General features: G+C 41.3%; 6 protein-coding genes across 29 annotated transcripts in view; 5 read left to right on the top strand and 1 right to left on the bottom strand.

The window, feature by feature from the left end:
- Nucleotides 1-653: 653 nt before the first annotated feature.
- On the bottom strand, nt 654-5,293 carry LOC125772312 (ubiquitin-protein ligase E3A). 2 transcript variants are annotated; one of them, XM_049443881.1, is made up of 6 exons: nt 4,818-5,293; nt 3,802-4,335; nt 2,740-3,667; nt 1,717-2,655; nt 1,174-1,639; nt 654-1,096 (listed from the first exon to the last, which is right to left on the bottom strand). In XM_049443881.1, exons 1-6 carry the CDS (start codon nt 4,859-4,861, stop codon nt 900-902), a joined length of 3,108 nt encoding a protein of 1,035 aa, XP_049299838.1. In that variant the 5' UTR covers nt 4,862-5,293; the 3' UTR covers nt 654-899. The 2 variants fall into 2 exon arrangements, with proteins under 2 accessions (XP_049299838.1, XP_049299839.1); XM_049443882.1 differs by lacking the exons at nt 3,802-4,335; nt 4,818-5,293 and adding an exon at nt 4,505-4,792.
- Nucleotides 5,294-5,549: 256 nt separating this feature from the next.
- Nucleotides 5,550-16,303, top strand: LOC125768483 (zinc finger protein 846-like). 15 transcript variants are annotated; one of them, XM_049436220.1, is made up of 8 exons: nt 5,550-5,869; nt 5,936-6,643; nt 6,700-7,776; nt 7,851-8,552; nt 8,614-10,098; nt 10,168-10,980; nt 11,045-11,193; nt 11,280-11,483. In XM_049436220.1, the coding sequence occupies exons 3-5, from the start codon at nt 7,639-7,641 to the stop codon at nt 8,734-8,736; spliced, it is 963 nt and encodes a 320-aa protein (XP_049292177.1). In that variant the 5' UTR covers nt 5,550-5,869; nt 5,936-6,643; nt 6,700-7,638; the 3' UTR covers nt 8,737-10,098; nt 10,168-10,980; nt 11,045-11,193; nt 11,280-11,483. The 15 variants fall into 15 exon arrangements, with proteins under 15 accessions (XP_049292177.1, XP_049292179.1, XP_049292176.1 ...); XM_049436216.1 differs by lacking the exons at nt 5,550-5,869; nt 5,936-6,643; nt 6,700-7,776; nt 7,851-8,552 and adding exons at nt 11,489-11,921; nt 11,980-12,741; nt 12,799-12,947; nt 13,037-13,502 and having other exon boundaries at nt 9,738-10,098; nt 11,280-11,405; XM_049436217.1 differs by lacking the exons at nt 5,550-5,869; nt 5,936-6,643; nt 6,700-7,776; nt 7,851-8,552; nt 10,168-10,980 and adding exons at nt 11,489-11,921; nt 11,980-12,741; nt 12,799-12,947; nt 13,037-13,502 and having other exon boundaries at nt 9,737-10,098; nt 11,031-11,193; nt 11,280-11,405.
- Nucleotides 16,304-16,322: 19 nt separating this feature from the next.
- On the top strand, nt 16,323-19,773 carry LOC125768479 (zinc finger protein 200-like). 7 transcript variants are annotated; one of them, XR_007418904.1, is made up of 7 exons: nt 16,323-16,618; nt 16,685-17,464; nt 17,544-17,712; nt 17,769-17,852; nt 17,958-18,664; nt 18,735-19,541; nt 19,605-19,773. XR_007418904.1 is itself a non-coding variant. In XM_049436189.1 (7 exons), the coding sequence occupies exons 5-7, from the start codon at nt 18,527-18,529 to the stop codon at nt 19,722-19,724; spliced, it is 1,065 nt and encodes a 354-aa protein (XP_049292146.1). In that variant the 5' UTR covers nt 16,323-16,618; nt 16,685-17,261; nt 17,342-17,464; nt 17,544-17,695; nt 17,769-18,526; the 3' UTR covers nt 19,725-19,773. The 7 variants fall into 6 exon arrangements, 2 of the variants coding, with proteins under 2 accessions (XP_049292146.1, XP_049292145.1); XR_007418901.1 differs by having other exon boundaries at nt 17,544-17,695; XR_007418902.1 differs by having other exon boundaries at nt 17,544-17,695; nt 17,769-17,848.
- A 310-nt stretch (nt 19,774-20,083) lies between these two features.
- LOC125768481 (zinc finger Y-chromosomal protein-like) overlaps nt 20,084-26,007 on the top strand; it is a 103,817-nt gene continuing 97,893 nt past the window's right edge. The window contains exons 1-4 of one of the 2 annotated variants that reach the window (XM_049436203.1): nt 20,084-20,314; nt 20,381-21,139; nt 21,212-21,363; nt 21,439-21,679. In XM_049436203.1, coding sequence (XP_049292160.1) covers nt 20,183-20,314; nt 20,381-21,139; nt 21,212-21,363; nt 21,439-21,679 — 1,284 coding nt within the window. In that variant the 5' untranslated portion in view covers nt 20,084-20,182. Of the gene's footprint in view, nt 20,315-20,380; nt 21,140-21,211; nt 21,364-21,438; nt 21,680-26,007 lie in introns of those variants that run through there. The other variant, XM_049436204.1, reaches the window with a different exon arrangement.
- LOC125768487 (sphingolipid delta(4)-desaturase DES1-like) lies at nt 22,403-23,674 on the top strand. Its single transcript, XM_049436226.1, has one exon. The coding sequence runs from the start codon at nt 22,403-22,405 to the stop codon at nt 23,435-23,437; it is 1,035 nt and encodes a 344-aa protein (XP_049292183.1). The 3' UTR covers nt 23,438-23,674.
- LOC125768472 (serine/threonine-protein phosphatase 2A regulatory subunit B'' subunit gamma-like) lies at nt 24,062-25,906 on the top strand. Of its 2 annotated transcripts, none has more exons than XM_049436177.1 (2): nt 24,062-24,243; nt 24,313-25,906. In XM_049436177.1, exons 1-2 carry the CDS (start codon nt 24,114-24,116, stop codon nt 25,665-25,667), a joined length of 1,485 nt encoding a protein of 494 aa, XP_049292134.1. In that variant the 5' UTR covers nt 24,062-24,113; the 3' UTR covers nt 25,668-25,906. The 2 variants fall into 2 exon arrangements, with proteins under 2 accessions (XP_049292134.1, XP_049292133.1); XM_049436176.1 differs by having other exon boundaries at nt 24,063-24,243; nt 24,307-25,906.

Consider the following 26,007-nt stretch of genomic DNA (forward strand, 5'->3'; position numbering starts at 1 on the left):
ATTTACTCATCACTTGACGTACCGTTAAACTGTTGAGCTTCCTTTGCTTTACTTAATGCTTCCTGAGACGCATATTTGATGACTTCCAACCGCTTGAGTTGCATGAAGTCGATGTCGATCTATTTCCTCGTATCACTTATTGAATTACCTCTTCATTTAATGCGAATGGCCTAAAGACTTTTTGGTTAACCGGTCGTTCAGTGTTATTCTAATGACGTGACCAACCCACCAGACAAGTTTCAATCGTTGCACGATAGTGAGATCTTTCTTGAGACCTACTCCGCATCTCCGTTTGACGCAAAATATGGGAAATTCTGGATATGTTCAAAGAAGCAATTGCCCATCTGTTTCGCGCATCACCCCTCCCTTAAAACAAAACTTGTTAGCTAGTTTCCCGGTTTGGTTTTTGGCCTGGTTTAACATCAAGCCACGGTTTTGCTCCTGCCTGTTTCTCTGGTAAACATTTGCTATAAACGAGAGTCGTAAATTCGTTGATTGATTGATTCGTTTCCTCACATTAAAGGATGTAATTTCTTTCTCGAAAACATACTGGAAAATATCCACTCTTAGAATGATACGATACTGTTAATTTGCTAAATCTTTTAAAACTTTCGTTCAAAACCAAACAATTGGTGAATTGAAATACAAGGGGCTAAAGATAAACAATATATTTTAGAAAAAGCTTCTGAAGTACAAAACAACCCGTAAAGGGTATACAGTACTTTTGAAAATGGAGTTTCCGATGAAACATGCTGGATATTACCCCAAATGTTGCTGCTGTTGGTCTTTCGTATAGGTTCGCTATAATTACATGATTGATCAAAACAAGACGAACGGACATCTAGCGTTTGTGTTGAGCGGCGTGCTAAGGCACAGAACTGAAACAGAACCGTGCCTGGTTACAGCATCCCGAACCCTTTCGAATAGTTAATTGCTTTCAGCAATCGTTCCTCAAGCTTTTCCTTCGAATCGTACTCGGGAAGCAGCAGCACATTGTAGCAGGTGTGACTCGTCGGCAGCCGATCACTGTCCGAACCATTGCGGGCAATTACCAGCTTTAACCGACTAAGACCACCAACGGGAACACGATCGGAGCCTGAAGTAAAAGAAAAAGCAATCACATTGAACATTTCGCAAACCCATTTCTCTTTTCTTCATGATAAGCTTGCTTACCTGTGGTGAACTGTAGCAGCTTCCTTTTCATCTCCATCGAAAGCCCATGCACGATGGACCAAAAGTCCTTGATAGTTTCCGACTCGGCAGTAAACCCACCCTGGTACTCGGTCGATTGTTCGAGCTCATCAAAATCAAACTCCTTGCTGCCACACACGATCAGCTCCACCTCTTCGGGTCGAAACAGCAGATGTAAGAGGCTTTCGTCAGTCACCATTTGAAAGCCACGCCTGAAGGCGATAAATTGCTTTTCGATGCTTTTGTTCAGCATAAAGTCGCTGTACAACTCGACGAACTCTTGTTTGTTGTCCTGTGTGACAAATATTTTGTCCCCGTCCGGTTTTAGCTCGTACTCGAGCACAGTTCCAAACACATCACGATAACCGATGTTGAATGTTTGCATGAAAACCTCCTCCATGTCGTTCTCCGTATAATCCAGAAGCGACTGTAAACTATTAAATAGCACCTAAATGGGGGGGAACAAGTATGTGTGATCACTCCTTAACAGAAAACTCTTCCTGCTCGGGCTTATAAGCAACTTACCGGATTGAGATCTTTTAAGTCGAGAAATGATCCCTTCATTCCCATCAATTTCCGATAGACCACCATGGGAAAGTTAACGGCAAGGATGATGTTGTTGTATATGGCCAATCCGAGCACGATACCTATCAGCGTAAATTGCGCTTCATTTTCGAACGAAACCGGATTGAACCATACCGTATTGGAGTCTTCATTCGTCATGAACATGCCGTAGTCAGGGTTGAAGATCTCCTCAATAATAAGCTGGAAAAATTCCTTCGATACACCACCTTCATCGATTCCCTGTTCGCCCGTAAACTCCACCACTAGCTGCTTCTTCAGGTCCTTCGGGTTCGACATGGCAATGATCTCCAGCTCGACCAGCGCGTCCTCGATGATATGGTCACGACGAATCTTTAAACTGAGGTACGGATTTGCTGGCTGTAGTTCGCTACTATTACTAATCTGATGCAGCTGGCGCTGCCGTTCCCGCTGCAGAAAGCTAAGCCTCCGTTCGGAGAACATGCGAATGCGCGAATCGAAGTAGAGGGCAAGTGTTTTCGTCGTGGGCGTCATAACAAACGGATAATGTATGAAGCTAAACAGCTTGGATGGATCCGTCCCGAGTGTTGACGTACCACCGATCTCTGCCGAGGCGATACTCTTGTACGCCATATAATCGTAATCAACTTCCATCACATCGCACAGCATCTCGTTGTAGAACTCCTCGTATGGCACCAGTGGCTTTCGGCAGTCGAGCGGATTCAAGTCCAGTTCCGCTAGCAAAGGATCTTCCGGTTTCTTCTGACGTGACTGACCCTCCGTATCGAGCATCTGCAGGTCGTCGTCTTCGGGAATGAGCGAGAGGTATGTGTACGTTGGTAGCGACGTGTTTCGCAGGTCCAATTCACGATAATGCTTTGGTTCCAGCTCACCGGCCAGAATGTTCGCATAATATACTAGCTGTTCGTGTGAGAATAAAGATGTATTTTAATTAGAAAATCTGTTTCAAAGCAGATGACAGACCAGCATCGCCGTTGAACTCACCTTCATCACCTTGGTTGCATTGCAGATAATATCGATTTCATTTATTCGTATGGACTGGTACGAGGCGTTCAGTGAAAGCGTGGTCACGGTTATCAGTTGCTGCAGCTGCTGCACCAACGGATGGATGCTATCCTTGCAGTGTTCGGCCCAAATGCGTACCAATCGGCACTGTGCCCATACGGGTAACTGAATCACATTAGCGCAAATGTCTGGAAACGAGCCCTCTAAACAGTCGACCGCACCAACAAGTATGGTTTCAAACGCGATTACAAACACCGTCACAAACGATTCCAGTTCGTCCGGAATGGGTTGCCGAATACACAGATCCTTCGAAAGAGATTCGGCGAGCCGCTCTAGCGCGTTGTTAATCATTTCGAACACGTTTGGACGGGCGGCATACAATGCTCTCAGTGACCGACGAAGCGACTCCACATCGACCGTTGTATGAGCGGGATCCGGTACATCCGGAACCAATTTTACTGGTGCTTTACTGTCTTCATCCTTGTCCGGGTCGCCCTCGAGCGAACGCAAATCCTCTTTCTTTATGTTTCGCAAATCACCTGCGGGAGCGCGTGCCAACATTTTTTCGATGCTGGACGAGGCTGGACAAAACTGGAAGCTTGCCGCTAGGCCACGATACGATGAAAACACCGCACCGACCGTGCGGATCAACGGTGCGTCCGATCCTTCCCGAATACAACGTTCAGTCAATTCCTGCAACAATCGTTCATCGATATATTGGCCCTCGTCTGTCTTGGGTTTCGTGCTGCTGCTCCCACTGCTAACGTTATTATTCTCAATGCTAGCCACTGGTACAACGGCCGCAGTAAGAGGATCAGTGCTGTGGCAATTGCTGCCCGTAAGACTGTTTCTAGAATCCATTGTTTCCGTCGGGACCTCTTCCATCGATCCTAGATCAAACGCGGAGCTATTGGAAAGTGTAAAAAACATTATGTTAGTAATTGTGCATTTGCAAATACGTAAGGCTAGGTGCTGTCGGATAAATTCGTAAGCTTCTATGCAGCAATATAAAAAGCATGATGCAGAGAAAGCAAAACTTACTTGTCATACGCCACATCCATTCGTTCGACACTGTTGTCCTCCTTACTGCTTTGGTCACAGTGCGTATTTGATTGATTTGCCGCTGAGCTAGACTCTTGTCCAGGCGAAGAAAGCGTAGCGCTACTGCATGCCGCATTATGATGAATATTCGTTTTCGCTACCTTTGCCGGTTGCGCCTCGAAGCACAAATCAGCTTCTTGTGAAAACAGATGGATTGCCCGGGCGGCGGCTGCGTTCGGTGTCAAACGACCGACCTTTCCGCTCGAGGCGCAGTTTTTGTTGCAACATTTCGAATTACCGCAGCCCTGCATCAGCTGGTAGAAATACCGCTCGATAAGCTTTTTCGCTGAAACTCGTTTCAATTCCTGCTCTTCTCTCGTCATCCCAGAACTTGTTGCGCGTGACCGACCGGAGGAAGATGTGACCGGAGAGGAGGACGGTGCCGTATGGTTTGTTTGCTTGTTAGGTTCTGTAGTTTGGCTTTCATCCTTTCCGCACGATTGGCTTCCTGAGGATGACGGTTCTTCATCGACTCTGTAACGAAGTTGGCAAGTTTACCGAATGTTCCCCTGCAAAGGTATGGCCCTATAACCGTTCTGCAAACACTGCTTAGCCGATCAAAAATGTAACCGTAAAGACAACAGCACTCGCAAGCGCAAGCAGTTGATGCTTTGTACCAAAACAGTAAAATCCAATCGCTCACCTTAATTCTTAAAATTCTACAAACTTCTTCAATTTGGAAGACTGCTCTAGAAGAGCATTCGGCAGATACTGTAGCAAAGGAAGCAAATTATACCGTGCGTAACATTCAGATCGAATTCAAGTCATATAAAAACAAAGAACAACCTTTAAGTGATAGGTATATGATCAAGTTACCCTTCGAGAGGGTCAGGGACAGACACGGAATGAGTGAGCGTTTTTTCGCTACTAAATGTTTTTAAAACAGTTGTAAAGCAACGGAAGACTTTGGCGATGTATCAGTGCACTGCTAATTTGATAGTGCGTTTGTGTCCTACCTGGAATCGTCGTCGGATTGGTTTTGTTCGTGTGCAGTGTTCATAGAACTAGCGAGATTCCAATAGTCTCAGCTGCCCGCACCTAATGTTGTTGTTCGGAGGGTGTTCAGCGAACCTACGATAACGCAAGAATCCTTGCACCGCATGCAACAAAGACACCTTGCGAGTTGCACAAAACAACCGAAAAGCGTGTTTCACAACCCTTTGTTAAATTTTGTACCAGCAAAATAAAACCCGTGTCGCGGATAGTTGTTTTTGTAAGGAAATTATTGCATGCCAAGCACTATTCCGAAGAAAGCAAACGCTGATGCTGTACTAGGCGCGTTCTTATTATTGTTCTGTCGTTTTCCAATCAAATAAAATTATTTGTTCTCCAAATAGCTGTCAAGCGCGAAATAACCCACTCAACAAATTAGAATTGTTTTGACAAACAGTTTAAAAGCCACCCAAGATTTTTTTAGGCACGATTATTGTTGTTTTCTGTAAAAAGGAACACTGCCTATAATAAAAGGATCATGCTTGTTATAAAACTATTTTTAATGTTACGCAAAAGTGTAGGAAAGAGTGTTTTTTCTGAGAACTCTTTTCATACTCTATTCAGCGTACAAAAACGTTTAAAATATTTTTTAAATTTAACATTTCGTTTTGCTTTACATCACAGACAAATTTGGAAATTTGATCCCAATAGATTTGTTACAGCCGTTGTTTCCGTAAAATCACTGTACAAATTTGCCAATTGGTACAATTGCTACACCTAGCGAGAATGTCGAATAATTTTACCTACCGGGGAAAGTGTAATGGATGAAGCACCCTGTAGTGAAAGATGTGTGCGTGAAGACGACTTTTGTTGACATGAGAGGGGTTTTGACATTTGTTGTCGCTTTGCAATAAACAACACACTCGGTCCGATCGAAATGGCGAACATTTTGCGAGAATTATCCGATATTTGTAGATTTTGCCTGTGCCAAAATGTGAAACAGATCATACCGATTGCAAAAACATTGGACAAACTTTTAACAGTCGCAGATATTGAACGGTTTACAGGAATACAGGTAAGATGTGCACTCAGATCATAGTAGCTGATTGCTGTGTGATATTCATGGTTTGATGTTTTCCAGTTGTCCAACATGTCGCACGCAGTCTGTCTGGAATGCTTGAACAAATTGAAAATGTCAGCCGAATTTCGAACCTTCTGCATGAGCAATGATTCGCGCTTTCAAATGCTGCACAGTATGCTGGTGGAAAGTGCCGAAAAGGAAGCTATCGAATGTGCAGAATCATCAGATGATGATATAGATATGCTGGATTTCGACGGTTTGGATGAAAATGATACAAAAAACAGTTGTAACGAATCGGTATCTAGCGAAACATATAAGGAGGAAATTTCATACACAGAAGAGCACATCAAGTGCAGATCACAAAACATGGAAAGAGTCCATGATGAAAAATCAGCAGAGGACTATTCTGCGAATTACATTGAACCAGGTGTGACATTAGTGTCGGATGAGGAGGATATTGATCCAAGGGATTTAATATATACCGCATTGAATCCATCGTATCCACGTGTTGGCTCGTGTCAGCGTGTAAAAGGGAAACGGAGATTGCACCTTTGTGATGCCTGTGGCAAAATGGTCATCGACATTTCCTATCATTATTTCACTCACGCTACTGAAGCCACTTTCGCCTGCCCACATTGTCCTGCTATGATAAAAACAAAAAATAGTTTATTGGCACACATAAAAACTGTGCACTTCAAAATGATAACTAAAACGTGCGAAATATGCGGCAAGGGCTTCGTTCACCACAAAACGTATCGATATCATATGGTAATTTATCGAAAAAAAATCCAACTTCGTCGAATATATGTTTTTTTCTGTTTTAGAGTGCACATAAAAGCGAAGGCGACAGCTACGAATGTAAACCATGCTCTAGGACATTCAATCACCCATCCGGATACCAGCAACATCTTAAAAGATTTCATAGCATAAGCAAAAAAATTAAATAATTGCTTGAGCATGATTGTAGCGGTTGGTGGAAGAATGCGCTTTTCGGAACTTTACAGAAAGTTGTTCACCGGTATATGCGCTTTGGAGAACAGTTCTACCTGAATTGAGGATTCATTTTTCTTCCGCTTTATTTCTCTTATCTCGCTGTTCCTACTTTTCCTTTTCTCTTTCTCCCTCTACTATCGTATCCTTTGTATCTCCTAGTTCCTACAAAGAGGTGTTTAAAAAATGTGTACCATACGAATAAAAAGTTATTCACCCATTTGTCAAAACTGCTAAATACTAGCAATCGTTTAAAAACTTGATTGGTATTTTAAAATTGAACGGTTCTTCCCAATTAGAGCGGTGTGGACTAAACTAATGGTTACGCTGTTAGCGACTTCTTCCACAAAATCCTACTTTTTAATATTCATTTAGAATGGCCACCTCCTATTGTTCATAAATCCCGACTCCTGTTGGGGTACTACAATCTCAAAAGGTCATGCCCTGCCACTAGTGGCTCTCTGACTTTTTTTATCCCTTAGATGGATTGTCAGTCCGACGAATAAGGGTACGACCCGGATGGGATTTGATCCTTGTTCCTCTCTTTTAGAGATCAGCACCTCAACCATCTCAACCAGGCCCTTGGTGGCCAGAAGGATCCCGACTTCAGAATGGGCAATAAAAAAACGTTTGAAACAATCTAACGGTTGAGTTTTCGTTATGAAGCACCCTGTAATGAAAGATGTGTGCGTGAAGACGATGTTTGTTGACATGAGAGGGGTTTTGACATTTGTTGTCGCTTTGCAATAAACAACAAATTCGGTCCGATCGAAATGGCGAGCATTTTGCGCGAATTATCGGATATTTGTAGATTTTGCCTGTGCCAAAATGTGAAACTACTCATACCGATTGCAAAAACATTGGAAAAACTTCTAACAATTGAAGATATTGAACGGTTTACAGGAATTCAGGTGAGATGTGCACTTTTTAGCTCAGATCCTGGTAGCTGATTGCTGTGTGATATTAATCGTTTGATGTTTTCCAGTTGTCCAACATGTCGCACGCGGTCTGTCTGGAATGTATAAACAAATTAAAAATGTCAGCCGAATTTCGTACCTTCTGCATGAGCAATGATTCGCGCTTTCAAATGCTGCACAGTATGCTGGTGGAAAGTGCCGAAAAGGAAGCTATCGAATGTGCAGAATCATCAGATGATGATATAGATATGCTGGATTTCGACGGTTTGGATGAAAATGATACAAAAAACAGTTGTAACGAATCGGTATCTAGCGGAACATATAAGGAGGAAATTTCATACACAGAAGAACACATCAAGTGCAGATCACAAAACATGGAAAGAGTCCATGATGAAAAATCAACAGAGGACTATTCTGCGAATTACATTGAACCAGGTGTGACATTAGTGTCGGATGAGGAGGATATTGATCCAAGGGATTTAATATATACCGCATTGAATCCATCATACCCACGAATGGATATACGTGTGCGTGGAAAGCGGAAATTACATCTGTGTAACATATGTGGTATTTTCGTGAAGCACATGCCAAAACATATTATCAACCATGAGGACGATATCACGGAAGCATGCCCTCATTGTCCGGTAAAAATGAAACAAAAAGCTAACTTGGTGGCACACATAAAAACTGTGCATCTTAAAACGATTGGGAAAACGTGCGAAATATGCGGTAAAGGCTTTGTACATCATAAAACGTACCGCTATCACATGGTAAAGGTTGAGTGCTTTAGACACGCATAAACACATATCTGATAAATTCGTTTTCTTACAGAAATCTCACCAGGACGAAGGAGGAGTATTTGAATGCAAGGCGTGTTCGAAAACATTTAGTCATTCGAATGCCTTAAAGGATCACTTCAACAGGCTTCACAATATTGCGCGAAAACAAAAATGAGCCGTATTTTCGAGTTCAACATTAAGGAAGACTTAGTACGTCGTTGTTCTCAACATGTTGGCTATTTTTATTTTATTTATTTGATAAAGTTTTTCTGAACTGTTTTATTATTCTTATTTTACGACCTCTAGGGCCATTTCTGGCGTACTAGATTTATTTTTACCGCGTAGCCGGATTGTCAGTCCTTGCTACGGGGGACGGTCCGAACAGTTTTACCGACACCTAAATTCAATGTCGTGTGACAACTTCATTGACTCATTGTATATACGAATACGCCATGTGCAAACGCGTAAACTGTGTGCAACACTTATGCTAGAAAGCAAGACGGATATGACGGTATAGGATCTGCGACTTTACCTATTTGTTTCTATGCTTTCAGCATGAACACGTGGTACCAAAATCCATGCAATAAAAAATTGTGAATTAGACAGCTCTATCAGTTTATTAACTATAGAACAGTCAGAACAGTGATAGGACTTTGATCTATGGCTTGTTAGTATTATCAACCGGATTTTAAATGTCGCTCGGATACGATCGCGGAAGCATCTGAAAGATTTTGATAGTTCTGCAAATGGATGAGTCCGTCGAACCCGGTTGTTGTCCGTCCGACCGTTTTAAGCCAACGGAAGATTAAATAAAAGTTCAACGAAAGACGGAAGGCAAGCAGGTTAGTTTTTGCAAGATAGCCATTAGGAGATCGGTGTGACCCTCCAAACTGTCGAGAAGTATTTAACCAAAGTATGTAGAAGTGCACATACGAAAGCATTAGTTCAGACCAGACGCGATGGAGAACCAAATAGAGCGATTGGGCGTTCCAGCACTACTCAAGTGTTTGAAGTCTCTCAATTCTAGGCCAATTTGAAGAGAAGAATATACTCAAATAATTTCGTTGTCATAACGACTGAAGATTTGAGGAACTGGAAAATATGCCTACTAGCTTCTTTTTTCACCTATTGATAAATTTCTGATTTCAGAATAAACGTAATTCGATTTGCTATAATACCTTTTTTCGTTCTCTCTTACCTTTATTTCCGAAATAGTTTCTATTTTATAATACAAAATCTTTTAACATATCATATTTTTATAATAAAGTTTTATAATATAAAATATTTTATAATCAAAATCTCATCTCAGTGCGCTTGGTGACATCTGCTGACATCTATGTATTTGACAGTCCTCTTTGTGATCGTTATTTACCAACAACTGCATCCACGGCTCTTCGGGAAGGCGATCGCAACGCCGGAAATGTTCCAAGTTTGCCGATTTTGTTCGTGCCAGGACGAAGCATTACTGATTCCATTAGAGGATATATTGGATTTTGGTCTCGCCTTTCAAGATGTAAGCATAGTCACAGGAATAGAGGTAAGATTCACATGTTTTGAAATACTTCTTTCTCGTCATTGTTTCTAACCATTCATATTGAGTTTGCAGATAAATGAGGAAAACATAGCATCATACGCCATGTGTTTGGAATGTACAACCAAATTAAAAAGCTCGGTAACTTTCCGAAATGCCTGCATAAGCAACGATTTTCTTTTTCGTAAACTATGTCCTCAACCGACTACCAGTATTCAAGAATCTTGTGCCCAAAAGCCTGAAGCCTTCGATTTGGCTAGAGCTAGTGTTAAAGAATCTGGTGCCAAAACGCCTGACGTCTTCGATTTAGCCGGAGCCAGTGTTGAAGAATCTGGTGCCAAAACGCCTGACGTCTTCGATTTGGCCGGAGCCAGTGTTGAAGAATCTGGTGCCCAAACGCCTAACGCAGACAACAGCTGTGACGAGTCGCAACATTTTGACCTAAGTGTTTTTGGAACCATTTTCGTTGAATCTTTATACGGATTCAATCAAAGTAATATCGAAGAAGACGAATTTTCGTACTCAGCCAATTTCATAAAACCGGGAGAAATATTGTTTTCTGAGGATGAGGATAGCAACCAATCGATTGATTGGGATCGCTTCAGCCTAAATCCTCGGCCTCCACCATCCGTTGCATACATACGTGTTAAAGGGAAGCGTAAATTTCACCTTTGTGACAAATGTGGCTTAATGGTTGGACACATTCCAAGCCATATGGACATGCATCAAGAAGAATACAAACACAGTTGCCCATATTGTCCACTAAAAGTAAAGAATAAAGGCAGCATGAATTCACATATAAAAACTGTTCATTTGAAAACAGTTATGAAGACGTGCGAAATATGCGGCAAAGGCTTCATTCACCACAAAACGTATAGATATCATATGGTATGTTTAAACATGTACATATAGCTTAATTTTTGAAATGATTTAAACAGAAAATCTCTTTCAGCTTAATCATCAAGATGCAGGAAAAACCTTCGAATGCGTAGATTGTTCGAAAACGTTCACGAATTCTATTTACTTGAGGGATCATTTTAACAGGATACATAATACTGGCAAACAAGTCAAAAAGAAGGATACAGGCGAACGAATTCGTAGGTAAGTTACTTTCACTTGTCGAAAACGGTGTACGGAATATGATTGAAACAGAAATATAGAGAAATATACATCAAACTTCATTTTAGGAAACGAAGCAGATCCGGCGTTCTGGTGCAAACAGTGAAAGATTGATTGCAAACATTTTACTTTGCTACTTTATATTCGGCTCTGTTGTACCTTGCTCCAAAGCTTTCTGCTGACTTGGTTGAAAAGTAAGCTAGTCATTACGATCCGGTTGTTTTACATGAGCAATAAAACTATGAATATTTCGTATGTTTGTTCAAATTCAACCCAGATGAAACGTATTTAGTCGCGACAAACTCCTTTGGCCGTTTAAACATATCGTAAATTGTTGGTGCTGTTTTGAGATACGATATTTATGTAGCCTAGCAACGCGAGATGCCGGAACTACCTACCTGAATATGCTTTCTCGCTCTGGCAGGTTGGATTGTTTGTTTGCCAAAGCGAGAAAGCATGTTGATTTGGTTAGTTGGTGTGCGTGAAGACAGCAGCCTATGTGACGTTTGACACCGCTTTTGACAACGGCATCTTTATTTACCAACAACCAACGCCATCCACTGCTCTTCGGGAAGGCGATCGCAGTGCCGAAAATGTTCCAAATTTGTCGATTTTGTTCATGCCAGGACGAAGCATTACTGATTCCATTAGAAGATATATTGGATTTCGGTCTCGCCTTTCAAGATGTAAGCATAGTCACAGGAGTAGAGGTAAGTTGCACATGTTTTGAAACACTTCTTTCACTAACCATTCATGTTTGGTTTGCAGATAAATGAGGAAAACATAGCGTCATACGCCATGTGCTTGGAATGTACAACCAAATTGAAAAGCTCGGTCTCCTTCCGAAATGCCTGCATAACCAATGAGTCTCAATTTCAAGAACTTTTCGCTGTTCTAGCTGCCAGTGTTAAAGATCTACGTCCTCAAAGTACCCAAGTGGTACACTTATCCGATAACTCTGACGATTCGCAGAATATCGACCTTGACGCTCTAGATGGATGTTTCACCGATTCTGTTGAAAGCTCTCAAAGTAATGAGGAAAACTCACAAAACGATCAGTTCATCGAGGAAAACAGTATTGGGGAAAACTCACAAAACGCACAATCCATCGAGGATCGTGAGGAAACTGCACAAACAACTGATACAGATGATGAGGAATTCTCGTACTCGGCCAATTACATCAAACAGGGGGAAACATTGACTGATGATGAGGATAGCAACAAACCGATTGATTGGAATTCATTTCGTTTAAATCCTCCAGTTGCGCCACGTCCTAGATATAAACGTAAAACTGGAACACGTTTTCAATTTCTTTGTTACTTGTGTGGCAAAACAGTCTTACACCTTAAAACCCATCTATTAAATCATGAAGAGGAATGCACATACAGTTGTCCACATTGTCCTGCAAAAATCAAACGTAAAAACAATTTAAACCAACATATACTAACTGTGCACAAGAAAACTGTCATGAAGACGTGCAACATATGCAGTAAAGAATTCATTCACCACAAAACGTATAGATATCATATGGTAAGAAAACGGTGTAGCATTTTTTTATCTTTTAACGTACATTTATCTATGTTCCAGCTTGATCATCAAGATGCAGGAAAAACCTTCGAATGCAAGGATTGTTCGAAAACGTTCACGAATTCTATTTACTTAAGGGATCATATGAACAGGATTCACAATCCGGGCAAACAAATCAAAAAGAAGAATACAGGCGAACGAGTTCGTAGGTAAGTTATTTTCAATTATCGAAAACAAACAAACGGAATAGGATGGAAATAGAAATAAAGAGTAATATACATAAAAAACTTCATTTTAGGAAACGAAGCAGATCCGGCAGTGAAAAATCAAACATTGATTCAGAATAATAAAATAGTAAGCCCTTCGTTTGGGACACGTTTCCGAACTCCTAACTAAACACAGATCAGACGTGTTCAGTCGAATTTTATGAGCTAAAATATTAATTTAATATGGAAAGACAATGGGCGAGATGCTGTAATGACGAGCTCTATGAGTTATACAACGAAATGACTTTCATATAGCGAATTAGACTCGCCATGCTCCAATGGGAGGGTTATGTCATTAGAATGGCACCAGAATACCCAGCCCTGAACGTCATATTAGGTCGTCTACATGGACAAAAGTGGCGTGCTAGGTCCAAATTGAGATAGAACGATGGCGCTCGACCGCGAGCGTTTTAGAGGATCAGTGGAGCAGGGCAAGTCCACGAAGTGATAGTAGCGTTTGATATGTAAGTAGTAATAATTCGAATCTTACACCATCAACGGAATCGAACCTAATTTTGCATTCTACTCGTACTTAGGATAGACAAGTTTTTACGTAAGCCCTGTAGTACATGTGTAATTTCCTCTTGGTTAAACTTAAAAATGCAGTAAACATTACATAGAACGGTTCTTAACACCAACAAACAGAACATTTTTCTTGTTATTTTGAGACAACTTTGTGCTTTTGACATCCGAAGTCCAAACAAGCTTGGATTACGTTCATCCGTGGCGGATTATTCCCAGCAATTATATTTAAAATCGAGTCACTTGTGAGCACCCGACTAATTACTCATTCCGTTTGTGGCTGATTGTTGAAACACATTTTACTGCGTGTCGTCATAGCTGTATCCATTGCAACACAGTTTCAATCGAGTCGTCATAGTACTACTAATCGTTGAAAACTCGAGTGATTAATATGCCTAGTTTAAGCTCGCAGCCAACGATTGTTTACTAGCGATTTTTTTTATAATCGAAGGAAGGATACGTATACGCGTTAAGGATTTGAACATCAACATGGAGAACGAATGGTCGTATCAACCTATGATATGTCTGCAACAAGCATTTGGGCAAAATTGGCGGAAGAAACATAATTACGATATCTCGTCACCAACTGCTGTTCCTAGCGTAACAGCTAAGGAGACTCTGTGCCAAGCTGTTCGCAGCAATCACATTTTAATTCGAGTATCCTAGCAACGCGAGACGTGTCCGTTGAATTGCTTTTGAATCCTCTCTGTGTGCGTGACGACGTTCATTCTGGTGACGTTTGACACCGCTTTTGACAACGGCATCTTTATTTACCAACAACTGCATATACTGCTCTTCGGGATGGCGATCGCAACGCCGGAAATGTTCCAAATTTGTCGATTTTGTTCGTGCCAGGACGAATCATTACTAATTCCATTAGAAGATATAATGGATTTCGGTCTCGCCTTTGAGGATGTAAGCATAGTCACAGGAGTAGAGGTAAGTTGCACATGTTTTGAAACACTTCTTTCACTAACCATTCATGTTGGGTTTGCAGATAAATGAGGAAAACATAGCATCATACGCCATGTGCTTGGAATGTACAACCAAATTGAAAAGCTCGGTCTCCTTCCGAAATGCTTGCTTAAGCAATGAATCTCTATTTCAAGAGCTTTTCGCTGTTCTTGCTGCCAGTGTTAAAGAACTACGTGCTAAAATTATCGACACAATCGAAATAGCCGATAGCTCAGATGAATCGCAGAATGACGACCTTGATGCTTTAGATGGATGTTTCGCCAATTATGTGGAAAGCCCTGAAAGTAATGAGGAAAACTCACTAAACGATCAGTTCTTCGAGGATACAAGTAATGAGGAAACTGCACAAACAATTGATACCGCTGAAGAGGTATTCTCGTATTCGGCCAATTACATCCCACCGGGAGAAACCGTTTTTTTCGAGGATGTGGATAAGCACAAAATTGACTGGTATACTAGCTTAAACCCATCAGCTCCACCACCCGTTAGATGTGTACGTGAGCCTGGAAAACGTAAATGTCCTCTTTGTGATATATGTGGCAAAATAGTGCGACACCTTCCATCTCACGTTGTAATTCATAAAGAGGAAAGCACATACAGTTGTCCATACTGTCCAACAAAAACAAAGCAAAGAAACAATTTGCAGGTACACATAAAAACTGTGCACATGAAAACTGTTATGAAGACGTGCAACATATGCGGCAAAGGTTTCATTCACCACAAAACGTACAGATATCATATGGTATGTTTAAACATGTATAGCTTAATTTTTAGAATGCTTTAAACAGGAAATCTCTTTCAGCTTAATCATCAAGGTGAAGGAAAAACCTTCGAATGCAAGGATTGTAACAAAACGTTCACGAATTCTATTTACTTGAGGGATCACTTTAACAGGCTTCATAATGCCGGTAGAAAAATAAGAAATATTGATGTTACAAATCGGATTAAAAAGTAAGTTTAATTCGTTATTTAACAAAATTATTCGTTAGTGACATTGATGGAAGGCACACGATGATAACTAACAATTTATACTTTCAGAAAACGGAGCAGATGCAGCAGCGCCGTCGTGGAAAAGATGACAGACTCAGACTAAGAGGAGATCTTAACATCAGCTCCCAAATAAAAGAAACCCAAACTGAAGCGCTCACACAGCCTATGTTTATAGTGTGTAGAAAATAAAGTTGTGGCTGTTTGTTCAACAATATTTTAATGTTTCAGCTTAATCATCAAGGTGAAGGAAAAACCTTTGAAAGCGTGGATTGTTCGAAAACGTTCTCGAATTCTATTTACATAAGGGATCACATTTATAGGCTTCATAATGCTGAGAAACAAATTCATATGCGGGATTTAAAACAACGGATTCGAAGGCGAGTAAACTTCAATGAAAGTGAAATAGGACACCAGTAAAAAATAAATTATCAATAAATGCAAAACACATTATAAGTCATTTTAGTAAAAGAAGCAGCTCTGTCCAGCACCGAATAACGGTGATAACGAAAATGGAAAAAAATATACAAATGTGATACAGACCTAAAACCAAACTAAATAACCTTTCTGGAAATGATTGCATTACACGAAAAGCACATTTCCTTTGAATCCAACAGGAATAAATCCAGGATTGGGTCGAACGCGAAGGATCATCCTTGTGCGCCAATTTCCATGTTCATTTTTTATTCATTACAAGTACGAACTATGACTAGTAGATGGCGCTGTTGTCATTATTATGAAGTGTTTAAAATCGACACGAATTGTTATAATTTACGAGAATTTATTACGAAAGGTTCTAATTATTAACGTGTTTTTGTGTACATATCTGTTTTATTAGCTTGAGATAAGCTATACAATCAAATTCAGCTCGTTTTATATAAAGTTCATAACTGCTGTTTATTGGAAAAAGTCACCCTGTGATCCGTTGCTGCCATTGTTTGACAGTTGTTTGTTTGGGTTTGTTTCAATATTGTTTAGGGAAATACTTTCAGCTCGTAATGGATTCAGTGCCGCGAGATTTAATAAATATTTGTCGATTTTGTCTGTGCCAGGACGAAAATAAACTTCGTTCAATCGAAGAAATATTACCACTTTCAATCAAAGATGTAGAACGTTTCACCGGCATAAAGGTAAGCCGAGGACATTCTGCACTACAGTCGCAGCTTTTTTAACCGAACCACGCTCGATATTTGCAGATAAACATGGACGAAAACTTAACGTACGCGATATGTTTTGATTGTACACAAAAATTGAAAATCTCAGCCAATTTCCGACAGTTTTGTTTGAAAAATAATGTGCACTTTCAAGAGCTGATCGGCGTACTGTTGGCTAGTATGAAAAGTGTCCCTATCGAATCTATTCAACCTATAATGCATGAAGAAAAGGATCCGTTAGATTTACATTTTGTTGTCGTAGATAACGACAACGAAGATAAAGAAATTAAACTAGAAGATGATGTTGCTGCTGGTTTTGAAAACAATGATAATAATGCTTACAATCACCATCAGAAGGCATGGAGCGAATACTCTGCCAATTACATCGCTCTAGGCGAATGTGTAGAAAGTGATGACCGTGAGCCTACTTTCTGTATTTTCGACCATGAATATTCTGCATTATCGAAAAAAAGCGGAAATAAAACATCACAAGTCTGTTCTAAAAATAGGACCAAGCCCACTGTAGCAATCCCGCCGAATGAACACCCACCGTTGCGCAAAACTTTAACGACACGAACCAAAAAATCATATCGCCGCCTGCAATTATGCAGTTTGTGTGGTAAGCTAGTTAAAAACTATGAATTCCATCTTAGATTTCATGCAAATGAAAGGAAGCATGCTTGTCCACACTGCCCTCAGCGGATGACCGATAAAGGTAACCTGGACAGGCATGTAAAGGCCGTCCATCTGAAAATCATAGTAAAAACATGCCCAGTCTGCGGCAGGGGTTTCACAAACAATAATTCCTACCAAACGCATATGGTAAGTGTAGTGTGTTTTAATGCAAAATTAAACTAGGTATAATCCGACTAAATTCTGTGTGCGTATTGTGTTATTTCAGGTAGGCCGACACGGCACTGGCACTCGGGTTGCATGCATGGTGTGTTCAAGAACGTTTTGTCACAAATCAAAATTACCCCTACACATGAAAAGAGCTCATTCAAATGTTCGGGATACGCCTTGTGACATCTGCGGTAAACCATTCAAGGACAAGTAAGCCGACACAAACGGTAAATTTATAAATACGCAATCATTTTTGTGACACATTAATTCGTTCCATTTGCAGTCAACAGCTGAAGAATCACATGAGAGTCCATTCGACAGATCAACCGTTTCCGTGCGGCAAATGTCCAAAGCGGTTTAAAAGTAGGTATGCTATGAAAACTCACGAACTAACCCACAGCGGAATATTGTTTGATTGTGTCCTGTGTGGGAAAAAATATCGTTACAAATCACTGCTCAACATGCACATCAGAAAGATGCACTCAGAGAAGGAGGAACTGGAAAATGAGGAAGAATATGTAGGGCACAACAGCGGCCAAATGTTTCCCTTGGATGATGACTGATTCCTGCATTTGATCAGTAATTTAAAAAAAACAATCAAAACTTATCACAAACAATACACATAACGCATGTAGGGACATCATATACCATTTTTGGAATTGGCTCTGTGTGAGGCTGCGTATGTACAGTTGAATTCATATTCTTTTTGTTTTAAGCAAACTTCCTTGTTAGCTCGTTAGTAACATATTAAGCATTTCAGGCGATTTTGGGAAAGAGAACAGTAATAAATATATAAATAGATCGTTGGATCGAATTTGAAGGAATTGTGACCATTTTTTTTATCTTTTAATTAAATTTTATGCTATGAAATACGCGAATCCGCGTATGTTTCGTGTGCTTATGGAACACATTCATGTATGCGTAGTAAACAATACATGTTGCAAGAGTGTGCGTGCGTGTGTGTGAAATATCTTCCGTTGAAGGATATTTGACATTTGGTATGAGCGGCAATATTTGTCAACAATCTTTCTGCGTCTCGAGATGGCAACAACATCGCAGGAAATGTTCACCATTTGTCGCTTCTGTTTGTGCCAGGACGACGCATATTTGATACCTATAACAAGTTTGTCCGAATTTGCAATTACCATGCAAGATTTAGTGCTATTTACCGGGATTCAGGTAAGCTATACATATTGAAAACAACCTATCGAAATACCTCGCATTCAAAGCGCTGCATTTGTTTTCGTAGATAAGTGCGGACCGAGTAGGATCATACGCAATATGTCTGGAATGTACAAACAAATTGAAAATTTCTACCACCTTCCGGAACACCTGCCTAAGCAATGATACTCTTTTCCACGAGCTATGCGCTGTCCTGACTGCCAGTGCTGAATTGACACGGGATGAGACTGCTGAATATTTAGAAAGTGATGTCGAGGTGGAAGACACGATTTGTTTCGACACGCTTGATGAACAACCTGTAGAATATTCCGGCAAATGTAGTCCAAAAAATAACCAGGAGATCCTGTACGAGGAAGAGTATATTCAGGAATATTTGCAAGATTTAAGCACAATTGCAAAATTCGAAAACGAAGATGAGCTTTCGTACTCAGCTAATTATATAGCACCTGGAGAAACATGGTCCGATGATGACGAATGTGGAGCAGATATGGTGGATCTAATCGGGTTTGAAAAAAATAACAAACGACCATATTTTGTTAAACGCAAACGGGATATTCCGTTACCTGCTGTACAGTACAGCGATACTTCTACAACGACCACCGTGGATAATGAGTGGTTTGAACAAGATCGTCCGACTGGCAAACGTAAGCAACATCTTTGCGAGATGTGTGGTTTAATGACGAATCATCTAAAAAGCCACAGGGTCAATCATCTTAAGGATGTCGGCGAGGCATGTCCACATTGTGCGAAAAAGTTTAAACATAAAACCAACCTAGTATCGCATATCAAAACTGTACACATGAAGGTGATAGGAAAAACATGTACCATCTGTAGTAAAGGCTTCATTCATCATAAAACTTACAGATATCATATGGTAAGTTCGATCTGGTTTGATGCCGACTGTGCGCACTTGAATTCATATTCCGTTTGCTTTCAGCTGAGCCATCAAAGTGAGGGGAAAAAATTCGAATGCAAGGCATGTTCAAAAACGTTCGTGAGCGCTGTCTGCTTAAGAGACCATTTCAATAGACTTCATAACATTACACGAAAAAACTAAGGCACAAATAAATAACTTTCCGGGAAATGATGATATTGCACTGAATTTATATTTGCTTTGAATCCATCACGATAAATCCAGGATTGGGTCGAACGCGAAGGATCATCCTTGTGCGCCAATTTCCATGTTCATTTTTTATTCATTACAAGTACGAACCATGACTAATAGATGGCGCTGTTGTCATTATTATGAGACAAAGTGTTTAAAATCGACACGGATTGTTATAATTTACGAGAATTACGATTTAATTATTAACGTATTTTTGTGTACGGATCTGTTTTTATTAGCATGGGGCATGGTTTTTATTAGCTATACAATCAAATTCAGCTCGTTTTATATAAAGTTCATAACTGCTGTTTATTGAAAAAAGTCACCCTGTGATCCGTTGCTGCCATTGTTTGACAGTTGTTTGTTTGGGTTTGTTTCAGTACTGTTTAGGGAAATTCTTTCAGCTCGTAATGGATTCAGTGCCGCGAGATTTAATAAATATTTGTCGATTTTGTCTGTGCCAGGACGAAAATAAACTTCGTTCAATCGAAGAAATATTACCACTTTCAATCAAAGATGTAGAACGTTTCACCGGCATAAAGGTAAGCCGAGGACATTCTGCACTACACTCGCAGCATTGTTAACCGAGCCACGCTCTATATTTGCAGATAAACACGGACGAAAACTTTACGTACGCGATATGTTTCAATTGTACACAAAAATTGAGAATCTCAGCCAATTTTCGGCAGTTTTGTTTAAAAAATAATGCACACTTTCAAGAGCTACTCGGCGTACTGCTGGCTAGTATGAAAAGTGTCCCTACCGAATCTGTTAAACCTAAAATGCATGAAGAAAGGGATCCGTTAGATTTACATTTTGATGTCGAAGATAATGATGAGGAAGTAGAAAAGGATGTTGTTGAGATTTATGATGATGATGATGATGATGAAGAAGATGTTAATGATGCTAACAGTCCATACCAGAAAGCATGGAAAAACCAAGAAGAGAACTACTCTGCCAATTACATCGATCTCGGGGAAAATTCGGAAAGCGATGATTATGAGCACGGTTATGAATATTCTTCATTTAATATTAACAAACATTCGGAAAATTTGGCACAACCCACCACAACAAATATCCCAGATGAAGAATCACAGGAGCGTGTAATTATAACGCAGCGTACCAGAAAATCGTATCTGCCTCAGCTGCTATGCAACTTGTGCGGCAAACTAGTTACAAACATTGGAGCTCACCTTGAATCACATGCAAACCATCGGAAGCATGCTTGTCCGCACTGCCCAGTAAGGATGACCGATAAAGGTAACCTGGACAGGCATATAAAGGCCGTGCACCTAAAACTCATAACTAAAACATGCCCAGTCTGTGGCAAGGGTTTCACAAACAATAATTCCTATCTTTCGCACATGGTGAGTGTAATGTAATTTAATACATAGGTTGTAATAATCCGACTGAACTATGTTCGTATTGTTTTGCATCAGATTGCTCATCACGGAATTGGCGATCGGTATACGTGCAAGTTGTGCTCGAGAATATTTAATCAGAAATCCAGCCTGTCCGATCACATGCGAAGAACTCATTCGAACGTTAGGAATGTAGTATGTAATATATGTGGCAAAGCGTTCAAAGTCAGGTAAGCCCAAAGAAAAACGTTGAAATTGTGAATCCGTGATCATTTTTGTGACAAATTGATACGTTCCATTTGCAGCCGCGCATTGAGGGAGCACATGAAAGTCCATTCGACAGATCAACCGTATCCGTGCGGCCAATGTCCGAAGCGGTTTAAAAGTAGCTATGCTTTGAAAACTCACGAAATAACCCACAGCGGAATAGTTTTTGAGTGTGCACTTTGTGGGAAAACGTACCGCTACAAATCATTGCTTAATATGCACATCAGAAAGACGCACCCCGAGCAAGTAGAGCTGCCAGAGGAGCAGTCATCAGCTTGAACAATGAATGAGTACCCGCACGTTGCAAAATGTTTCTCCTGGCGAATGATTGTAACCGGCAAAAAGAGTAAAAAAAAACAAGTCCCAAACCATAATTTAAGTAAGGATTACTACAATAGAAACATATTTAGTACGTTTTATGGGCGATCAATTTGAATCTCCTGAACGGCACACGCTATACTTGGGGCGCCAGGTTAATGCAAAAGTAACGCTTCTTTGAGGTGTAGTAACAGTTATAAGAATATTCTGCAAATGTTCAGGTAATAGTTGAAACTTTGCGTTCAACTAAACCTGACCCACAAGCTAATCCATATCTTGTTTGGTTCTATTTGGAGTTTTCGATAACATATCAAACAAGATACGATTGATGAACGTTAGGTTTCGTCTTTTTTATCTAACACACCGATACGTAGGTCGAACGTACACAAGCGCGCGCGCGGTTATACCGATCACTCGAGATAAGTGCCGATGGCAAATAATGTTATCACCACCCCAATGGAACGCTTGGTTCTCATATCGATGGATACGTTCCCGCGGTGCCAATTATCAACGCAGTGTGAGCTGAGCAAACGTTCGGAATACACCAGGTGATGCGAAGGTAACCCGGATTAGCACCCGAGCAACTAGAAGACTTGTGCGGAGCGTACCTTCACCGGTACCGTCTCAGAGTAATTCGGTTGTGCCAAAAAGAGAGAAAGAGCGGAAGCATCATAAGAAAAAAGGATGGGACAGCGCGTTTCCCGGACCGATTTTGAATGGGTGTACGATGACCAACCGCATACCTGGCGAAGGCAGGAAATGGTTAAAAAGTATCCCCAGATCAAGAAGCTGTTCGGACCGGATCCAACGTTTAAGTACATCGTGTCCGCCATGGTGCTTACGCAAATCGTGATGCTGTACGTGATGCAGAACCAATCGTGGCCCATGATTGTGCTGGTGGCATACTGTTTCGGGGGCGTTATCAATCACTCGCTAATGCTGGCCAACCACGAGATATCGCACAATATGGCATTCGGGTACGCACGTCCACTTGCCAACCGGTACTTTGGGATGTGGTGCAATCTGCCGATCGGCGTGCCGATGTCGGTTTCGTTTAAAAAGTACCACAACCTCCACCATCGCCACCTAGCAGATGATGATCTCGATCCGGATGTGCCCACGCTGCTCGAGGCGAAACTGTTCTGTACCACCTTCGGTAAGTTCATCTGGGTTTGTCTGCAACCATTCTTCTACGGCATTCGGCCACTGTTCGTGAATCCGTTACCGGTGACGAAGCTGGAAATCATCAACACCGCCGTACAGCTCACGTTTAATGCGCTGGTGATACTCGTGTTCGGATGGCGCATGATGGCTTACTTGCTGATCGGCTCAGTATTGGCCATGGGATTGCATCCGGTGGCAGGACACTTTATTGCCGAGCATTACATGTTTGCGAAAGGGTTTGAAACGTACTCGTACTACGGACCGCTCAACTGGATCACCTTTAACGTGGGGTACCATAACGAACATCATGACTTTCCAGCCATCCCTGGCAGCCGTTTGCCGGAGCTTAAGAAGATCGCACCCGAGTACTACGACACGATGCCCCAGCACACCTCCTGGGTGCGTGTACTGTACGATTTTATCACCGATCCGGCCGTGGGACCGTATGCTAGAATCAAGCGCAAAAGCCTCGACAAGCCGAAAGCGACAGCTACCAAATCGATTGGTCTGATCAATGATTCATGGCAACCTGAAGTAGAGCAGAAGAAAAGATAAGCCCGTATCGCCCTGCTCTTGCCTATCCTATCGGTGTACGTAATACGTTCCAAAAGGCGAGTTTTGTAATAAAAATTCGACAAAAGATAAAAACTGGTGATAGATAATGAAGGTGATAGAAAAGAAACACGCCTGCAATCGTGATGATGTGTGATCACTTGTACTATACGGTATGAATATAATAATGCGAACACTACCGGATGTATCACGGTAGTATAACGTTCGTGAAATGTAGAATCTGTGTGTTACTTACCTCTGAAAAGCTGTCATTATCACTTTGCACTTATCAAACTAAGCACTAATCTAACGAAGATCAGTGACTTGTACATTCCAAATGTACCTAATCATGTTGAATTTTTCGTGATAGAAATAATACTTGAAGCACAATAAAAAAATACATAACACAACAACTTTAGCTAAAATCAACACATCGTGTAACTCACACTGATGTGAAAACAGACTGACAGGCCTTCTTGGTTTGCTATGTTGTAAAATAAAAAGTTTTCAAGTAAAAATGAATAGTTCATAACTATTTGAAAAAAAAAAAAAATTAAAATTTTAAAAAGGGATGCGGAAATTCCTTTGCAAAGGGTGCTGTCATTTTCAGCTGAACCACAGCGCACCCACAGTGCACGTACGCAGCGAACGAAGCGTTTTTGCTGCTGCGTCCGTTGCTATGCGACTTTTGTTTGCAAACAATTCAAGATGCTACCACACACAAAAACATTCCAGCACAAAGTTTTCATACAAAATGAGTAATTTCCGTGAAAAGGTGCTGGCTAATCTCGATAAAAACAAAGCGAACGGTAGGTTAAAGATGGGTTTGGTTTAGTTAGTGAATGTAATAGTTAAAAACGGAACATTTTCAGCTACAGATCTACACCAACAGAACCCTTCGAAGACGGACGATGAGATTGAGGATATTCTGTTTCAAAAGTATCGTACCGAACTAGCCAACAGTGGATCCAGTAAATCGCCAGTCCAGGCACAGAAGCAAACGCAAAACGATGATCCCGCAGTCGACTCGTATCGTTACATTCCCCGGTTTCACTTCGAGCTGCCGAAGAGTGCCGATTCGTTAGCGCAAAAGTTGCGCGAAGAAGCGCGGACACTTTTTCTTCAGAAGCGTAGTAAGGAGCTGCTCGACAATGGGGAATTTAAGCTACTGTGGAGCCTGCTAGAGAAGCACCATTCGCCGCCTATAGTGGGTGATGAGCAGTACATCAATTACGAGAACTATTGCAAAGTGGGCATGATCGCAGGAGAAAAATTTCACCGATATCTTACAGCGACGACGTTCTCACGGTTGTTGGCATCGAGCAGCAATCCTGGTAAGATCAGTGTTATCTCGTTGTTCAACTACACAATGCGCAAAGTTTGGTTGCAACAGACGCGTATCGGTCTCTCGCTTTACGATTACACTGGGCAGGGCTTCTTGAGTGAGTCGGACATGGAGTCTTACATTCTGGAGCTGATACCGACGTTCCCACAGCTGGAAGGGCTAGAAAAGTCGTTCCACAGCTTTTACGTGTGCACGACGGTGCGTAAGTTTTTCTTCTTTCTGGATCCATTGCGCACGGGCCGCATTCGGATACGGGATGTGCTAACGTGCAGCTTTTTGGACGATCTGCTCGAGCTGCGTGACGAAGAAATTCCGAAGGATGCACAGGAGTTGAACTGGTTTTCCGCACCATCGGCACTGTCTGTGTATGGGCATTACCTAAATCTCGACAAAGATCACAACGGGATGCTAAGTAAGAAGGAACTGATCGGGTATGGATCCGGTACGCTAACGCCCATCTTCCTCGAGCGTGTATTTGCCGAATGTCTTACATACGATGGCGAGATGGACTACAAGACGTACCTGGACTTTGTGCTGGCGCTCGAAAATCGTTCCGAGCCGCAAAGTTTGCATTACCTGTTTCGCATCCTGGACGTTGAGCACAAGGGCTACCTGACTGCGTTTACGCTGAACTACTTTTTCAAGGGCATACAGGAGGAACTATCCGCCCATCGCGCCGAACCGATCAACTTTGATGATGTGAAGGATGAAATTTTCGACATGGTTAAACCGGTTGATCCGACCCGCATTACGCTCAAGGATCTGATCAGCTGTGGTCACGGTGAAACGGTCGTTTCCATATTGATTGAGTTCCACAAATTTTGGGCGTACGAAAACCGGGAAGTAATGGTAACTTCAACCGCTAGCGAAGATACGCACAACTTATGATACAACGCCAAGGGGGATGAGGTCGAACGGGCAAGCGAAGCTGATGAATGTCGAACGGTATTCTAGGGACGGTGCAAGAAAGAAACATTCCTACTAACTGCGAGCGATCAGTTCACATCAGTATTCTAAACGTGATGGCTTATGTCCCGTTACCATGTATTACACCAATCCAGTGCATTATAAAAAAAAACGACAAACAAGGACTGATAATAAACGATGCCTTTATGTGCTTTTCTTTACTCACGTGTAGAAATTCTTTTCGGCGTTACGCGAACGACTATTATTCGGATATTGAGAGCATAATAAAACGTTATTTGTTCCTTAACATTCAACGACAAAC

The sequence above is a fragment of the Anopheles funestus genome, chromosome 3RL (assembly GCF_943734845.2).
Source record: "Anopheles funestus chromosome 3RL, idAnoFuneDA-416_04, whole genome shotgun sequence".
Lineage (NCBI taxonomy): Eukaryota > Metazoa > Arthropoda > Insecta > Diptera > Culicidae > Anopheles > Anopheles funestus.

Bases quoted from the DNA above. Each gene is read 5' to 3' on its own strand.
- LOC125772312 (XM_049443881.1), bottom strand. From the start codon at position 4,861: ATGAACACTGCACACGAACAAAACCAATCCGACGACGATTCCAG. The intron at 4,336-4,817 runs GTAGGACACAAA...ACTTCGTTACAG, and splicing joins CAATCCGACGACGATTCCAG to AGTCGATGAAGAACCGTCAT. The intron at 2,656-2,739 runs GTGAGTTCAACG...TCACACGAACAG, and splicing joins ATGCAACCAAGGTGATGAAG to CTAGTATATTATGCGAACAT.
- LOC125768483 (XM_049436208.1), top strand. From the start codon at position 9,898: ATGTATTTGACAGTCCTCTTTGTGATCGTTATTTACCAACAACTGCAT. The intron at 10,099-10,167 runs GTAAGATTCACA...TTGAGTTTGCAG, and splicing joins GCATAGTCACAGGAATAGAG to ATAAATGAGGAAAACATAGC. The intron at 10,981-12,798 runs GTATGTTTAAAC...TCTATGTTCCAG, and splicing joins AAACGTATAGATATCATATG to CTTGATCATCAAGATGCAGG.
- LOC125768479 (XM_049436188.1), top strand. From the start codon at position 18,527: ATGGCAACAACATCGCAGGAAATGTTCACCATTTGTCGCTTCTGTTTG. The intron at 18,665-18,734 runs GTAAGCTATACA...TTGTTTTCGTAG, and splicing joins TGCTATTTACCGGGATTCAG to ATAAGTGCGGACCGAGTAGG. The intron at 19,542-19,604 runs GTAAGTTCGATC...GTTTGCTTTCAG, and splicing joins AAACTTACAGATATCATATG to CTGAGCCATCAAAGTGAGGG.
- LOC125768487 (XM_049436226.1), top strand. From the start codon at position 22,403: ATGGGACAGCGCGTTTCCCGGACCGATTTTGAATGGGTGTACGATGAC.
- LOC125768472 (XM_049436176.1), top strand. From the start codon at position 24,114: ATGCGACTTTTGTTTGCAAACAATTCAAGATGCTACCACACACAAAAA. The intron at 24,244-24,306 runs GTAGGTTAAAGA...GAACATTTTCAG, and splicing joins CGATAAAAACAAAGCGAACG to CTACAGATCTACACCAACAG.